We start from the raw sequence: 18988 nt of genomic DNA on the forward strand, positions 1-18988 counted from the left end.
GTGGCCTGCAGTGTGCAGGTCAGACTGAATGATCATGATGGTCCCCCCCGTCCTTAAAGCCTATGAGTCTACATTATAAATTAGTGACCAGCATATAATTTATAGTTTTGTTCTTTTTATTAAAAAAAAAAGGATGCTATTTCATCCTAATCTTTCAAATGCCACTATATTTTTCCACATCTCTCTTAAGACAACTGAATTCATAATAGATAATAAGAGTTCAACCAAAATGAGAGGGTGGCAGAAGAAATAAATCCCCTTGGACCACAAACTCATATTAAGTGTCAAGTCTAAAGTGATTTTTAACCTCTAAAAGGCAAGGCTTTGAAACAACTAGCCAAAATAACAACAAATCCCTACTGAAACTTATGATGAAAATGTTGATAGACATTTAGCGGTTGAGGTGTTGCTAAAAGTGACTGTGGTATATAAAACTCAGATGAAAATTCTCCAAAATCTTTTGTCAGAGTTCTTAATCCAAGCAGAGGGATTACCTGCTCTGTTTATTCAGACTTAAAAAGCTAAATAGCTAGAAAAAGGGAAAATCACCACCCCTCAGGGTATATTTGTTTTAGCTGAGTGTAAATTTATACAATACATAAAAGGCATTATAAAAGTATCAGCATAATTTCCTCCTCCCTCCTGGGGTTACAGGATGGGTGACTAAGGAGAAGGAAGAAAAATTAATATTTCTGTGTAGTTTTTAAGTTTATCATCTCCATGCAGATTCTGGCTGCTCGGATTTAATGAAGGTACGAAGGGCTTCAAGGAGAAGAATTTTCCTCATGTTAAAATATCAGCAATCTACTTGTGGTGATGCTCTCACTTGAGACATAGGATATGCCGTGCTGGGTCACATCACTGGGTACAGTATCGTGTGCCTGCTTGTGGCTAATATTGGAACAGCACTAATGCCTACTGGTTAACAACTAAAATATCTTAGAGCTGCCTGGAATAACTAGTTAATTTACTATTATTGATAATTTGAAGAATAATAGTATTATGTGCATACTGCGGTAGCACGCAGAGACCCCCAGTCAGGATCAGGGGCCCATTGTCCTAGCTGCTGTACAAGCAAAAAGGTAGAACATGGTCTCTCCCTACTCTGAAGAGCTCAACAGTTTAAATTCAAGACAAGACAAAAAATAGGAGGGAGGTGAGGAGAGATAAGGGTAACACTAATAAGTTCATATGGTTACACAGGGAATTTATAGAAGTATAAATGTTTGGGAACCATCCTGTTGTGCATTTGTTAACCTAGCAAACCATTATCTTCTGTGCACTCTTAATATTTGCTGTCCCATAGAAAGAGTAACCCTGGGCACATACCTTTTTATATTTATATATTTCATCTCCCCCCTTCTACTTTGCATTATTGATTTCTGTTTATTATATTTTTATGTGTGTGTATATAGATGTACGTATATGCACACAAGATTTTATATACAGTAAACAGTGTGTACACACACACACACACACTGGATATTAGCCAGGATGGGCAGGGATGGTGTCCCTAGCCTCTGTTAGCAACAAGTTGGGAGTGGGCGACAGGGGATGGATCACTTGATGATTACCTGTTCTGTTCATTCCATCTGGGGCACCTGGCATTGGCCACTGTCGGAAGACAGGATACTGAGCTAGATAGTCCTTTGGTCTGACCCAATATGGCTGTTCTTATGTTCTTGCACAATTTTCATAATGCGCTCAGACAACAGATGTAATGATGCCCCCTTCTTCCTGGGAGGCCACTGGGGCCCGGAGGGTTTCCTAAACTCTGCAGGAATGCATCACTGCAGGTGTCAGGTGTGAATCAGCATGGAACAGCTGACAACCCTGGAGCCTCTGAGGCGATAAAGGCACCACCTCCCTAGCGCTGCTCCACAGGAGCAGGACAGACTTTCCAGACTCCATCTGGCCACTAGTGCTGGTAAGCAGGAGATGCTAGGACCTTTTTAAAGGGTCACTCCCCGTGGAAAATTCTGTGGAGGACTCCAAACCACATGGAGCTCCCCCGTTGAACACATTCCCAGATATTATCTAGCAACCTTGTAGTTCCAGTTACAAACTTTATGGATCTATTTTCTCCCCTAGGCAAGGACTGTATTTCCCCTTTTCAAGTGGGATTGCAAGAACTAAAAGCAACTTCAAATGACAGGATAATGTAAGTTGATAAAAAGGACAGAACACAAAGTTTTATACTAAACTCTAAAAGCTAAACTTGTCACCCCTTCAAACAAAACTAAATATTTCTTTATGGATATGGAGGAGACATTCTGCTTATCAATCAGTTTTAGCTGACTGGCTCTCAGACCAAAACAACTATGCTGGCAGCAGAAAGAGCCTCTTGAACTACTGAACTGGTCACCAGATGGGGCACAGCAACAGCTTTTAAAAAATAAACTGAAAACTGTGACACCCTGTCAAGATCATACCCTGGAAACTCCTCTCCTGTCAATCTTCAATCCATGTCTGAACTGAAGGACCTGAAGCTGTCCAGGTCTTGTGATTTTCTGTCAAATGGTTTTGGAAACAGGGACACATGTGAAAAACAAGGTGAGCTGGGGAATATTGACACTACTAAGGCTTTCAAAATGATCAGTTTTGTTGTTTCTTTTATCCGGTATAATATCACTACTTAAAAACAAAAACCAAGGAGGTATATGAATAGCTTTGCTAAACTACCCAGTCATCAAAAGCAGGGCCAAAAGCACAGCATAAAGCCATATTTTTATTAGACACTTACCTGTAGCATACCACGTCCATTGCTTTCTATAGTGCCCTCATATGTGACATACAATCTGGTCAGTTTTTTATGAGATCTATAATTTTAAAAATATATATAGATACAGTGTTACCTTACAGAGAATCAATTAACTACATCACCAAATGTAAAAGTCTCCATTATAAAAATCTGCAAAAAAATAAATGAACAAAATTATGTTCTCAGTTACATTAGTGTAAATCCAAAGTAACTCCATTGACTTCAATGAAAAAGCTTTGTTTGCTTTCCAAAGGGATACTCCAGATATACAACTAAGACCAGGATAATTTAGAGTAGAATTTGGCACAACGTGACAAAAGTCAGATATGAGTTAGGGAAGTGGGAGGTGAAGAAAATGAATACTCTGCATTTACATAGTACTTTCCATCCAATGATATCCGCTCCCTATGATCACATCAGTCAATCCTCACTACCACTTGGTGAATTGGGTTTTATTATTCTCATTTTATAGATGGTGAAACGGAAGTTAGGTTCCTCACCCAAGGCCACAGAACAAGAGAATAGCAGATCTGGGCTTAGAATTCTGATACTCCTAGATGTCGCTGAGTGCAGGGGCACCACCTGTGCCCCAGTACACAAAAGATTAACTATAGCTTCCCTTTTCCTTTCTGTTACACAGTAACTCATGTGAACAGCTACATAAGCAGGAATGCTGGAAAAACAGAAGAGAGGAATGTCTGTTGGAAAGCAGGGCTCCACACAGGTACTGAGGCTATGGCTACACTAGAGAGCTTACAGCGGCTGCAATAAACAATATGTGTAGCCACTCTAAGGCGACGGGAGAGAGCTTTCCCATCAGTTTAATTACTCCAGTCTCCATGAGTGGCGACAGTTCTGTTGGCAAGAAAGCTTCTCCCATAGACATAGTACTGTCCACACCAGCACTTAAATCGGCATAAATTATGTCACTTGGTGTGTGTGTGGCTAATTCACACCCCTGAGCAACATAATTTATGTTGATTTAAGCTGGAGTATAGCCATAGCCTGAGTGAACCCCACCTGGGGGGATCTTTTTGTTGTTGTTTTATGCTAATGGTAATTTATTTTGATCTATGCTGATAAAGATTTGCTGCTGTTGAAAAATCCTGTTGCTCGCTGCCATGTTATTTCTGCTGAACTACACTCTCCAGCTCACAACTACTCTTTGGGTTTTCACAAATTTGGACTTATTTTGATCAGAATGATCATTTTTGATCATTAATTTCCATCCAGAATTGTAAAATTAAAATAATCACTTAATTTTATGGATTGATCACCAGTATTGTGGACAGAATATTCTAATCTACCATATACTTTTAATAATAGTATTAAATCTTTTGACTTACTGAAGAAAGTCACTGACATTTAATCATAATATAATGGAATTTAAAAAAAAAAGAGAGAGGTTTAAATTAAGCTGTATTAGTTACAATCATCCATTAATAGATTTACAAGGGACATAAATCTACTCTCTACTTGAGCAGGATATTAAGAAACAGAATATTCTGTATGAGAAGCTAGTACATAAACTGATGTTCATTCATATCAGTGATGGCTTAGATTCCTCACTTTAACAAACAAGAAATAAAATGATGTTTCACCTTTCTGTTAAAAAAAAAAAAATTAGCCATTCAGCTCCCATTGAGATTAATGTGAAACATGTCTATATCCTCAATCACCAATTTTAAAACCTTTAATAGCATACAATTACATATTTTATACCCCTAAATAGTAGTTACACAGATAGAGCAAAGAAGCAGTATGTTAATATGACAAAATCATTTTACAGAACATTTAGACAGATTAGGAAAAATAATTTGGGGTCAGATCCTCATCTGAGTACATTGGCAAAGCACCAGTCAATGTCAATGGAGGTAAACTGATTTACACCAGCTGAAGATCTGACCCTTGACATATACAATTGTAAGGGTATGCAGTTTCCTGGAAGACTAGGAGAAGCATGTGTACTCTGTTATTACTAAACATGCATGAATTGATGTACTCTGAGACTTATAAAAAATGTTTTAGACCCCAAAATGCCAGCATCTTTTCTGCCCAGCACATATATACCTGTTTACTTCTGCAATTCAAGGATTCTGCATTCTGAATTGGCTCATCTTTTTTAAATGGTGGCTTAATTCTCCTTTGTCATACCTCAAAGTCTTTCTCAGTAATCATTGCATATTTATCCTGAAACCAGAGCAAGCTAAGTGCTTTTTCCTTACAATTCACTGTGCCACCATCACCTCAAGAAATCAATCTCTTTGCAAGAGACAGCACAAAATTACTCAAGCAGTGAGTGCCAAGGGAATGCAATGTCAGCTCCTAGCCTGAGTAACTACTTTCAATGGGATTACCTTCTAAAATAACTTTTGTTGTATGCCCTTTAGGGCTTGGGGATCCATTTATCATATACTAACTATAGTATATTTAAGAACTGGTAAAACTAACAAGAAATCCATGACATGCTATTTGCAAGACACAGTATCAGACCTTGTGTGTCTAACAAGGGTGCATCTTTTAGATTATAGTTAATATGCATTGTATAGCAAGTAACTTAAAAGTGAATGTACACACTAGTTATTTTAGCACATTTTAGGGATAGTAACTATTATAACTACTACAGTTATAAGATTTTTTTTTTTTTAATAAACACCAATTATTAAAGTAAGTCTAAAAAAAGAAAGAGCATGGAATAGCCAGTAATTCTACACTGTGCTATTTACAGTCTTGGATACAAATTTAATATATAATGTTAAATCTTAACTAGTATTTATATCTATAATCCTAAATCTACAGATTTTGATTCTAGGGTTACACACCTAATTCCCCAATTTCTTGCCTCTCTTCCCAGCCCCAAAACTCCAACATCCAAAAACTTCGCTTAAATCTAAAACTTCACATTCCCAGACAAGCAGCCACCATCTTACTTGGACTGTTTGCTGATGACATGGCACGAGCCAATGAAAAAGCTAACAAATCAAATTTTTCATGCTGGCTGTCAGCCATATTGCATCAGAGTTCCTGTCATTGCTGCTTCAGATGAACCATCACACCCAGGCTAACCTCATCCCCACATATATACTTGCAAATTTTCATGGAAATATCACTGTTTAAATATTCATTTAAATCATGAACAAACAAAATGAAATGAGGTAACTGAAGCACATAAATATGCTCAAGTTAGAAATTTATTTTACAAAATTTTAGCACTTTTGACAAAATTATCTACTTCTACGGAAGACTGAAACAACTCCCTTTTTGCTTTTGCATTGGTTCAGCTGATATTTTTTCTAGACTTGATGAATAAAAATAACAAAGATCCATACAAAATAGTGTCCCTTGTAATGATTAAGAGCCTGACCCAACTCCCAATGAAGTCACTAGGAGTCTATGACTTTATTGGGAGTTGCATAAGGCCTTAAGTCATCACAACCAAGTAAAACAATTACTCACACTGAGAGATGTGTTTAACTTACCTTTCCCAGTCTGGAAGGTCTTGAAGACTTTGTCTTGTAAACGTTACTAATCCAGTCGGTTCTATTTAAAAAAAATAACAAAAAAACAGTAAAACAAATTATTACCTGTATATTTCAAGTTTTAAAAGCTCACCACTTAAAATCATTCAGAAACTAAGGCTACAACACATGTGGTTCTTACTCAGGAACATTTAAAACCAATTTAAAATAAAAATGCTCGTTAAAATAAATGTTTGTTTCTCCTAAAAGGAAAACTTAAGTTTGATTTCCTCACTGACAGGGCCAGTGTTCAAACTGAAGGAAATATATATGATGATCAAACTTTCACCTCCTTGTCTCCACTTCTTTTTTACATCTATTTCTCTTTTTATCAGCCAGCAGAAGTAAAGTGGGGGTATGACATGTTGTTTCTCAGCTATTCCACTTAAACTTTAATCATCATCAGACTAGCTTGGTAGCTCAGGTGAGAGCAGAATGTGTTGCCATAGGAAAAAATCAGAGTTCAAGACGCTGAGCAGGCTTCAGTGAGCAGGTCATGAAGCACTACATGCTTGTAGTAGGGCAGCACCCTATGTTTTCAACCAAGAACCATAACTAATTAACATGAAGGACTGATGGATTCCAGAGGAAGGAAGTTCATTATCTCTTGAAGCATATGAGATAGGAAATAGGAAGATTCCTGGAGGTCTCCAGCCCTCAACAGAAAAAAAGATGTGTCACTAATAGATGCATATTATAAGAGATTACCTCTATTTCTGTGACTTCCTTTTATTTCACTAAAAATGTGTTTTAGTTGCAGCAACAAAAAAATCAGTTTTTGAATATTTGGAAGAAACTTATTTTATTCAATCTGTTCTTTGTCTAGAAAGAATTTCCCTGTTTTCTATGGAAAAGCATTCTTAGAGTAAGAGATTAGAAACTATTAGAGACAATGGTGGTGTCATCTCAATAAAAACATATTTTAAAACCTCTATTCTCTAAGAACTCTTACTTTTGTGCAAAGCATAACATATTCCTCAGAAAGTGTTAAATATTCCTGTAATACTGTTAGAAATTTTATGAGGCTATAAAGACTTTTACAAAAAAAAGGTTAGCTTAATTTTTTAGAGAGAAGGTCTTGTATTAATCAAGTGTTTCCCCACAAGGGTTCTGTGATATTATGGAGGTGACGTTTCACAAATTAAGCATACACTTTGAGTACTAAGCTTTGGTTTACATATACTCCAATGTATTCTGTTACAAGGAACTCAATTACTATTTATAATAAAAGGGCTGGGGAATTAAACATTTAATTTCCACTCATTTCCAGAGCTAAATTACTTCAGTCTTAAATCATTATACAGAGAGAAAAAAAAAAAGGGGGGGGGAAAAGAGAGACAGGGTCTGTTTGAAAGTGAAATACAAGTTACTAATTCAAGGAAGAACATTTGAGAATCCTATTAAATATTATTTGGAATTATATTGTAAAAAATTCAAATTAACCCGTTACATAGAACATAATCCCAACTGATTTTAAGTATATAGAAAGAGGCGGAGCAGCTGTATAACCTAGAAGTAAGAGGTTGCTGTAATTCAGTTTGCATGTAAACATCTTTTCACTCACGTGTAAAAATGCAATTACCTATACACAAAAAGTTACATGCATGGGTCACATTCTACTCTTGATCTGTGTGAATAACATCTATTGACATCAATGAGACTTTGGTGGGTATATTAAGGATAGGATGTGGTTCTACTAGTTTGCATGGTGGAAGAATAAGTCAAAAGAATGACTGAGTCAGATAAAACGGCAACCTTTTTTAGGCCCAAGTATGGAAGTAGTTTTTTAAATGCCATTTTGCACCTGAATACCTTAAAAATGTCTTTTTAAAAAAACCAATGCTTCTGACTTGGTATGAGTTAGTTATGAAGGAAAATTAGTATTCTTTACATGTTAGAACAAATGATTTTCTAAAATAAAGTTTTAAGAGTAGAAAACATCATGATGTTTATATGGAGTATGCCATCAGAAATTCTTTAACACCAGACCAAGATATGATACTTCAGATATAATTAAGATATATATTATATGAATGATTACTAAGGCTCCGTATTTGTCATGGAGGTCACAGAAGTCAGGGATTCTGCAGCAGCTGGTGTGGCTGACCCCAGGGCTACTCGAGCAACTGGCCCTGAGGCCAGTTGCTTGGGTGGCCTTGGGATAGCCACACCGTCCGCTGCTGGAGCAGCTCTGCAGCTAGCTGCTTGGATGGCCCTGCAGGCAGTCGCACCAGACGCTGCTGTGGCGGCCCCGGGCAGTGGCTGATGTGGCTGGCCCCGGGGACCACCTGAGCAGTAGTCCCAGGGGCGGCAGGAGCAGCCACAGCTCAGGGGCTCCCAGCAGTGATCCTGGGGCAGCCGGAGCTACCGCTAGCTGCCCAGGACTTTCCTCCCTTCTCCAGCAGTGGCCAGAGCTGCCACTGGCTGCCCAGGGCTTTCCTCCCCCCATCGATTTAATCAGAGGTATTTACGCTATAAGTCATGGACAGGTCACAGGCCGTGATTTTTTGTTTTTTGCCCTTGACTTGTCCATGACTTTTACTAAAAATACCCATGATTAAATCTCTGCCTTAATGATTATGCATACAACTAGAGCATCATAGGTACATGTTTATTACAATGAGTGCTCAGCCATATATATGTATTTTCACAAGTTTATGTGAATGTGCAACCCCATGACAATGTAAGAAGCTTCGATTAAGCACACTTGGTATATTAACTTGAATCTCAGATAGCTTATATAATCTTACTGGAGTGTCCAGCTACACAAATGCATTCTGAGCATCATCCTGCCAGGTGGCTGCATGCCTTAAAATCCAATTAAGTTCCACGGGAGTTGAGGGAGCCCAATATCTCGCTGGGTCGCTCATTTAGTGGGTTTATTTTAAACGCGGGTCAGCTCTCTTATGAGCTTTTGGGGGAAGAAGGGGATAGAAGTGTTTGGGGAAAAAATGAAAAAAGCTGCATTATTGCAATATCAGAGCTGAGATTTTGGATGCACTTAAGTCAGTAAATTCAAAGTTATAGTTCCCTGGAAACCATTATTTTGACAGAGAGTGTGTATTTATATGCTTCTAACTGCTGCTATGTGCGTGAGTGCTCTCTCTCTCTTTTTATGGACAAGAAAGAGAATGGCAGTTAGCAGCATATGGAATAATTAAGATAATATATATATTTCAATTACTGAATATTCTACTAACTGCCATGCTCTCGCATATTAGAGAAACAAAGTGGCTGAGGTAAAAATCTTTTATTGGACCAACTTCTGTTGGTGAGAGAGACAAGCTTTCGAGCCACACAGAGTTCTTCTTCAGGTGTGGGAAAGGTACTCCTAGCTGAAGAAGAGCTCTGTGTGGCTCAAAAGCTTGTCTTTCTTACCAACAGAATTTTATCGAATAAAAATTTTTACCTCACCTACTTTGTCTTTCTAATATCCTGGCACCGACACAGCTACAACTATACTGCATCCTCTCACATACACATACACAAAGTGTTAAAGTAAGTGTGTGTGAGAAAGAGAGAGCATGTGCATGGCAGTTAGCATCTTACATAATAATTCAACACTTTATATATTCTGTACCTCAGTGCAAAGCTACAGTTCCTGTGGGAACCAGTATTTTCAATTTCTTGACTTCTTTGTTCAAAACCTTCTCCATAACATTGTATTGCTACAGATTTTTCCATTTATTATACATTCTTTATGTGTTTGCTTTGCAGCTCAAACTAAGCTGCATTTTTCACAGCATTCAAAAGAAATGAACTAATAAGAGGATATACTTTTTTCTGTGACTCTTCTAAAGTAGCAGAAAAGGGTTTTAAGCTTCTCAGGCTTCCTTGGTGACCGCCCTTCAAACAATCTGAATAAAAAGAAAGATATAAAAGTGATTGAATTAGTTTCAATGGCACACAGAGTAATAATTAAGCTGTTTAATAACAGTGATCTGATTGGATTTTGAAAGTAATAGAGGCTTCTCTAGATGTTTAATAAGATAAAAGTGTCACACTCATTTAAGTTGAAAAGTAACATGGAAAACAAATGTGATTTCTCTGTTCAAAGAGGGCTGTAAATCAGAGGTTAGTTACATAATTTTCTCTCCTTATCAATTAGTACTACTTACACACTCTAGTTAAAATCCACTTTGCCTGCATAAAGCCCAAATACGTTAGCCTTAAGCAGATGAAGTAGAGAGACTGAGGAGAAAAAAAATCCATCCAACAACTAAGTGTCAGGTTCCAAGGCCCCTCCACAGCCATTATTCCAGTCTACAAGTTCGAAACCACAGACCTTCCACAGCATTTGTATGGGATGTGGATATACAGCCTTCCCCTGGCCTGCCCTCAGTGTTGTATTCACATGCTGGTCTATGCAGGCTGAGTGCAGAGACCTTTTCAGTAGCACCTTGGGGGCATGAGGCATACTTGCATGGTTGCTCAGCCAGTGGACAGCCTTGGGGAACCTCTACAGAGTTTAAGTGGTGCAGATAGCCTTGCACTGGCCCTCCAGAGTGGGGTTAATTTAATCCCACTAGTATTAAGTGGCTCAAACAAAAAATTATTTTGGTTGATTAATTAAATGCAAGAATACTACCATCCTTATTTTAAAGGGAAAAAAATCCTTAATGAGATAATGGTACACAACTAAAGCTTCAGATCTCCTTGTAATCTTCAGTCCTCCAAGCCACTAAACCTTTTAATATGTTATCAGTTTCCTTAGAAATAGGTGCCCTTAGAACTAGAAGTTCAGAGAAATCTGTTAAAAAACCTATAAATATATTTTTCTGTTTTTCCTCCACTTATCCTCCATTACATTATTATTTATATTGCAAAAGCACCCAAAATATACCAGGAGTTGTAAAGACATACAGGAAGACAGTCCCTGCCCCTAGAAACACCTCTAATTTTTCTCAGAGAAGTATTCCCCATAGATTTCAGTAGGACTATTCAGGTGAGAAAAGTTACATGTTTGTTTGCAGGATTGGGTCCTAAAATGACAAAAGGCAGATGACAAGTGAGGAAAAGGCATACAAAATACAAACAAAGTGGTCAAGGTAACAAAGGGCATATGTTTCACTAGTTCTTTTTCATTCTATTTGGTTTGTAATATACAGATCATCTACAACTACTCCTCAACATGGTTAGTTCCTTCAAAATGCAATACAATATACATAAACTACCCCAATTGCTCTAGCATTGGTAAGTTTATAACAGCAGCTTGTAAGAGGACAGTTGTGGATAACAAATCACTTACATGATAATAATTAAAAAGTAAGTTATCCTCAACTGCCAAACTAGCTACTCATCTATGCATGACTCACTCATTCCCTAACTTGGGTTAATTAGAACCACATGTCCCACTGCCTCCCACTCCTCAAATGCCCCCTTGTGCTACCATGGACCACAAAATGAAAGAAAGGACTAATATATAAAAGATAACATATGGAGATATACCTATCTCATAGAACTGGAAGGGACCCTGAAAGGTCATCAAGTCCAGCCCCCTGCCTTCACTAGCAGGACCAAGTACTGATTTTGCCCCAGATCCCTAAGTGGTCCTCTCAAGGATTGAATTCACAACCCTGGGTTTAAGGAGGCCAATGCTCAAACCACTGAGCTATCCCTCCCCACAGCAGAAGCCCTTGGGGCTTAAGATCTCATTTCTGAAAACCATTCTTAAAGTATAGCAAAATTGGTTGGGAATGGGAATGCAAAGTGATTGAAATAAACTCCTTATTTGCTTCTGGCAACCAGAATCTGCCATCTCCGTGTTTCCTTACTGCTAACTAAAAACTGGCACCAAGGCCAATGTTTGTTCCACAGAAAAGCTGGTAAAGCATTTCTTGGACAACAACCCCATCCTTACAAGACTAAATACACCATTTCATAAAGAGACAGATCTGAGCTCATGTACATCTACAAATTCAGAAAATGGCAAACCCAACACAAACTCAATATTTTAAATTAGAGATGAATTAACTCACCGAAATATTTTAAGAGACCATAAATTTGGGGAATTTTTTTTTATTTTTTTTGAGAACTGAAAAACCAGAAGTTTCCAATATGTCATTCTGTACCTGGAGCCACGTGGGTGGACACAGGGGCTTGTGCAGAATCCCATTGGAGTCAATCTGATTCCACACAAACACAATGGTCTACCCATACAGATCCAATAGCAGAACTGGGACCAATATTAGCACACACTTTGTCCCTTGCACTTAAAACGCAGAATTTAAAAGCAGCACAAATTATGGAGTCTACCTTCTTTTCTCCAAGCTCAGGATTGACAAATATTGATGGGAGAAGATTACAGTGATATTGTTATTACTTTGCTCGTCCATTTCAAAATTCTTTCATGAACTTAGTGCTCATGAAACGTACCAGACTGACAATCGTGGAAACTAGAATCTATCTGCAGAAGAGCTACAGCATGGGCAGCAGGAATGCAAGCTTCTATGTTATACCACTAATACTTTTGAACTCTGAATTGTAGAGATCACGTCTGGGGTGAAAAATTCATTTGCTTGTTATATCTATTCCAGGCTTGGGATGTCTGATGAGATTGCCAACAAGAACACCAATTAGTCCTATTTACAGGGATTTTGTAATGTTAACAAAAGAAACCTGTCCTCTGGGAATTGCAGCTGAAACTACTAACTCATTACATACTGGCTGCCTGGACTAGCAGATATTAAAGAGGGTTGGTTTTTGTTTTGTTACCGATCTGGACTGGACTGGCACTAGGAACTAAGAAGTGAAAAGCTGCAAATCCAAATCCCAATACCCTCAGCCATCCAACTCCTCCAGACAAAACTGAATTTTATCTACTTACACTTGTAATAATCATGTTAGGAATGAAAATAATGTAACATTGTCCTTCAGAAATTTCATTGCATGCGGAAGACACCACCAGCTACCCTTTCTTCTGGATTAAGAAACAAAACAAAACAAAACCAAGAAAAGCTCTACTTTAAATTACCTAGAGAGCTATTACTGACATATAGAAATCCATTTATGAAAATCTAAGTTATAAAAAGAAACTTCCATACTTTTAGCTATTAAGTGAATGCATTCTTTCAGTGTTAACCAAAATACTATTTTTACTGAATCATCTAGCTTCCAATAACCTGCACTTGTATTGCTTAATTTGGTTTCCTATAAAATGACATGGCATTGTTATTGGTAACACATAATGCAATTTGTCTGGAGGGAAGAACATAGGGGGCTTTGGAAGCAATATGCCTTGAGTAAGAAGTTCACTAAAAGATGTCAGATACAGTAGAAGCCCTTGGGGCTTAAGATCTCATTTCTGAAAACCATTCTTAAAGTATAGCAAAATTGGCTGGGAATGGGAATGCAATGTGACAGAATGTTATTCATCTACTTCCACATAGCGCAAAGACAATCCTGCTTCAAAAGCAGAAAGCTTTAGGTGAATTCAGCCTTCTAGTATTGAAATGGGTTAGATTTTTCATATTTAGAAAAGACTTACATAAGAACTATGTGAAGAGGGTGTATTCAATGTGAACAGATTAATTTTACTGGGAAATTATTATTCAATAAAAAAATTAATTGGGATGGGGGAAGAGAAGGGAAGGTTAGCCTCTAGTCCTGGTTTCACTAATCTGGGGGTTGGGGGGGGGGGAAAAGAGAAACCTGTAAACAAGGACTTCAGGAAAACAAATTTTACTTGTACCCTCCATTTTAAAATGGTGTTACTGCAGGCACTAATAAAGTACAGAGCTTGCAGAGCTAAGGAGGCAAGTTGAAGCAGCAAATCAAAGCAGCAAAATAAAAATAAATTAGGTATGTGTTAAAGGTTTTTCCTCTAAAACCTTGTAATTTTATTTTAATGTTTGTTCCCTTTATCTGAGACAGGGCAAGACTAATAATGCGCACACTAGTCTTTTTCTTCTTCTTCTTCAATTTAAATTGAAATAATGTTTCGGTTGCAAATAAATTTGTTAATCTCAACCAAATGTTCAATGGATGGCTGTCCACCTCACAAAGCCAACAATGATTCAGCATAACAGACAGCTCCTGTATAGAAAAAGCCAAGAACTGGAATAGCAGTCCTCAGTGTTGGCCTAACTTTCCCACTGAAGTAAATGGGATTTTTATCATTGATTTCAATGGAGTGGAGTTCAGGCCAACGCAGAACATCTTTTCAGAAGTATTTGGGTGGATTTCCTAAACATGAGAGACTTGCTAATCATCAAATGGACCCTTTTGGCCTTAGAATCTATGAACTGATTTCCTATTTCCTTCTCCCATTTCCAGTATTTTTTTCCATTCTTAAAGCAATGGAGAGTTATATTTACAATCAAGAAGTTCGTGTATATAAAATATTTTTTTCTTTGAGTTTCCAATCTAATTGTTTATATTTAAGATAAAGCCTTCATTATTAGAGCTTTTTTCCATGGCGATAAGTGGAAAAAAGGATTTCATGGGCAAAGGCTAGTTAGATGAGAATATAAATCAGTGCATCTCCCTAAGCCAGTGGTCCCATACTTACTTGTGAATAAAGATGTAACCCTGACACTAGCCCCAAATCCATGCCCACTCCAATCAGAATAATTCTGAATTCATCACAATTAATGTTGGTTCAAATCAAAGAGTTTCACAAAATGAAGTCTTGGAGTGGCAATTTAAGTGGGGGGGGAAAAAACCACGAGTGAAAATACTGGATGAATATGCTATGATTCATTTCATAATCTTGTAGGCTTATTATTAGTGAGTTTGTCAGTACAGATCTAAAATATGGTATAGCAGCCATACTTTTTTAAATCACTTAGCAATACAAAACATAGAATGAGAGAAACATTTTGGTTCTTTGCAATGTTGAGACAGTTAGGACAGGAAACTTCTATTCATCGGAGGCTCAAACATCTCTAGAAACTCAGAGCCTGATTCAAAGGCAATGGAAGTGAGTGAAAAGGTTCCTATTTTTTATAGTGGTCCTCGGATAAGCCCCTAAACCAGGGGTTGGAAACCTTTCAGAAGTGGTGTGCGGAGTCTTCATTTACTCACTCTAATTTAAGGTTTCGCATGCCAGTAATACATTAACGTTTTTAGACCGTCTTTCTATAAGTCTATAATATATAACTAAACTATTGTTGTATGTAAAGTAAATAAGGTTTTTAAAATGTTTAAGAAGCTTTATTTAAAATTAAAATTAAAATGCAGAGCCCCCCAGACCGGTGGCCAGGACCCGGGCAGTGTGAGTGACACTGAAAATCAGCTCGCGTGCCGCCTTTGGCACACATGCCATAGGTTGCCAACCTCTGCCCTAAACCCTTACGTTTATCAGTTTATGAAAATGCATCCAAATGTAATCTCAGTATGCAGTTTAGTTCATTTTTTTTTCACTGTCCAAAGATTAAATGATCAATTTAGAAGACTTCCAAACTGCATTAAAGTTGACCTGCATGCAGAAGGAAGGAACAGGGGAGGGAAGGAGATATATGCCTTATTTTTTTTTTTTGCAACATTGTGATGAATGAAGATCTGAAAGATTGTTGGGGTTTTAAAGTGTTTCACATTTAAAAAGAAATTACATTGCTGGAGGGTTCCTTGAATGACTACAGAACTAGCTGGATTATAATATCAAAAGCAAGCATGAAATCTTCATGAAAAAAACCCCAAACCAATGTACAAACAACCTTTTAGGCCTTCCCTATAAATTATAAAGCAGCAGGTCATTTTTATGGCTGTAAGCTTATTACCATAGTAATAGAGAGTGAGCGTTTCAACAGCACACACCATTGCCCTAACCAAGCTTCCACTGAAGTTGGGGGAGTTTTACAATGAACTTCAATTGGAATAGAATTATAGGACAATGATGAATGCCTCTGAAAATCCTGCCCAAAAATTTATTGGAGAGCTAAATCTCAAATTACATCTATATTAATATGTACACCCAAATCTTAACATACACTAAACAGTCTCAGTTTATTAATTAGTTTCCAAAAACAATTTAAATCCACCTACTTTTTCTTCCCACACCAGACTAGTCTGCAAGGTGCTCAAAAGGGCTGTAAGGTCAGCCACCTTCCACACATGACAAGCCAAAGGCCCTATTTTCAGAGGTGCAGAGATCCACATTTTCCCATTGACTTCAATCTGAGTTTTAGGTGCTTAGAACCTCTGAAAAAAAATAATCAGACCCTAGAGTTCATTCTCTGTCTGAGAACGCGAACCTATTCCAGAGCCAAGTTTTCAATTGCAAGAGCAGAGCTTTTTTTCCCTGAAGGCAGGGGATAGGAGATGGGCTAAAAACACACAAATATTTTCTCTAAATAAATACAACATTCACTACTCAGTCCAAACAACACATGAACAAATCATGTCTCAATTGTATGATGCATATCAGGGCTGGCTCTACTGTTTTTGCCGCCCCAAGCAGCGCACCGAATTGCCGCCGCAGAGGGCGGGGGAAGTCCGTGTGCCGTTAGGGCGGCACGCGCATTTCCGTAGCAGCGGCAATTCGGCGGCAGATTCTGGAAGACAGAAGCTGCCGCCGAATTGCCGCTGCGGGCAGCTGAACATAGAAGCTGCTGCTGAATTGCCGCCGCCACGGAAACGCGCGTGCCACCGTAACGCACACGGACGGCCCCCGCTGTCTGCGACGGCAATTCGGCACGCTGCTTGGGGCGGCAAAAACACACGGTCTGCCGCCCCTTGCAGATTGCCGCCCCAAGCACCTGCTTCGAATGCTGGTGCCTGGAGCCGGCCCTGATGCATATACACTTAAGTATCTTTCAAATCTCCAACATGGAGACAAAGCATTAATAGAAATTGCTAGAACACTGGGAAAACATGAAGACATTTGTACAACCACCTTGAGCATCAACTGTCTCTACACAGAACCAGAAATATCAAATATTAATTTAATGGTGAGGACTCATTAATATCTGTACTTGCTAACATGAAGCTTTAAGTGAATTGGTCAATATGCAACATTATGGAAACATTTATTTCAAATACAAAGTTTTGTAGTTTTAAAAAGAATAGGTTTAGTTACGGCATGATGCATATTAACTGGATTTTTTCTTGAGCTCTTTATGGCAAGATCACAAAAAAGCAATTCCCTGAGTGGAATGTAGATTATCAATTTACCAATATAAGAATCCAAGGCAAGAAACCATTAATACAAATTTTAAGAATTCATCCAACTAAACTGCACTGTAAATCAAACTCAAAGCACTGCAAGCCCCATTTTAAATTGAAGTAATTGATAAATTACTTGCAACTGCATATTTTCATCCAGTAAGCCACTTTTGCTTTGTGCAAGAATTCTGTCACACTGCCACACAGCTACTTCAATTTAGTGAGGAGACAGATGCAAAAAGTCTGCTGAGCTGACCACTGAGGCAACCTACGATTTATCTTTGACCTTCTAGCTTCTAAGCAAATGCAGCAGGATTGCTAATCAAATTGAAGCCCTTTATATTTAGGTATTCTGAGGAACCAAAGAACAGGCAGGAGTGAAGGTCAATAATAAAAGTAAGCAGACTTGTGGGAGCAATATAACAAGATATTCAGTTAACATTAGCAGCCAAACAAAATGTTCTTTCTGATTTAATCTTCAACTGTTTTCAGTGTTTATGTTCTGAATATAAATCCTACACTTGATAAGAAAAAACAAAAAATTACAGTGGTTATGTTCCAACTAGGGCTGTCAAGCAATTAAAAAAAATAATCGCGATTAATCGCACAAATAAAATGAATCATGATTAATAACAGTTAAACAATAATAGAATACCATTTATTTAAATATTTTTGGATGTTTTCTACATTTTTCAAATATGCTGATTTCAATTACAACACAGAACACAAAGTATACAGTGCTCACTTTACATTTATTTTTGATTATAAGTATTTGCACTGTAAAAAAAACAAAAACAACACAGCAAAAGGTTGATTTACTGTTTTGGTGGTTCAGTTCTGTAGTTTCCACATCGGAGTGTTGCTCTTTTAAAACTTCTGAAAGCATGCTCCACACCTTGTCCCTCTCTGCTTTTGGAAAGCACTTCAGATGCTTAAACCTTGGGTCAAATGCTGTAGCTATCTTTAGAAATCTCACATTGGTAGCTTCTTTGCGTTTTGTCAAATCTGCAGTGAAAGTGTCCTTAAAATGGACAACATGTGCTGGGTCATCATCCAAGATTACTATAACATGAAATATAGGGCAGAATGCGCGTAAAACAGAGCAGGGGACATACAATTCTCCCCCAAGGAGCTCAGTCACAAATTTAATTAACACTTTTTTTTTTTAAACGATCATCATCAACATGGAAGCATGTCCACTGGAATGGTGGCCGAAGCATGAAGGGGCATACGAATGTTTAGCATATCTGGCATATAAATACCTTGCAATGCCGGCTACAAAAGTGCCATGCAAATGCCTGTTCTCACTTTCTGGTGACATTGTAAACAAGAGGGCAGCATTATCATCTGTAAATGTAAATTTGTTTGTCTAAGGCCTTGGCTACACTTACCCGCTAGTTCGACGGCTGGAAATCGAACTTCTGGGTTCGACTTATCGCGTCTAGTCTGGACGCGATAAGTCGAACCCGGAAGTGCTCGCCGTCGACTGCGGTACTCCAGCTCGGCGAGAGGAGTACCGCGGAGTCGACGGGGGAGCCTGCCTGCCGAGTGTGGACCAAGGTAAGTTCGAACTAATTCGAACTAAGGTACTTCGAACTTCAGCTAC

General features: G+C 38.1%; 1 protein-coding gene across 13 annotated transcripts in view; it reads right to left on the bottom strand.

Moving 5' to 3' along the window:
* PARG (poly(ADP-ribose) glycohydrolase) overlaps positions 1-18988 on the bottom strand; it is a 127525-nt gene that overhangs the window by 33973 nt on the left and 74564 nt on the right. For all 13 annotated transcript variants that reach the window (XR_010589214.1, XR_010589213.1, XR_010589212.1 and 10 more), the window contains 3 exons: positions 10057-10136; positions 6241-6301; positions 2744-2819 (listed from right to left, as the gene is read on the bottom strand). Coding sequence is in view for 10 of the 13 variants with exons in the window: in XM_042854672.2 (XP_042710606.2) it covers positions 2744-2819; positions 6241-6301; positions 10057-10136 (217 nt within the window). In the remaining 3 variants the exon portion in view is untranslated. The remainder of the gene's footprint in view (positions 1-2743; positions 2820-6240; positions 6302-10056; positions 10137-18988) is intronic.

This window comes from Chrysemys picta, chromosome 7, assembly GCF_011386835.1.
Source record: "Chrysemys picta bellii isolate R12L10 chromosome 7, ASM1138683v2, whole genome shotgun sequence".
In the NCBI taxonomy this organism is placed as follows: Eukaryota; Metazoa; Chordata; order Testudines; family Emydidae; genus Chrysemys; species Chrysemys picta.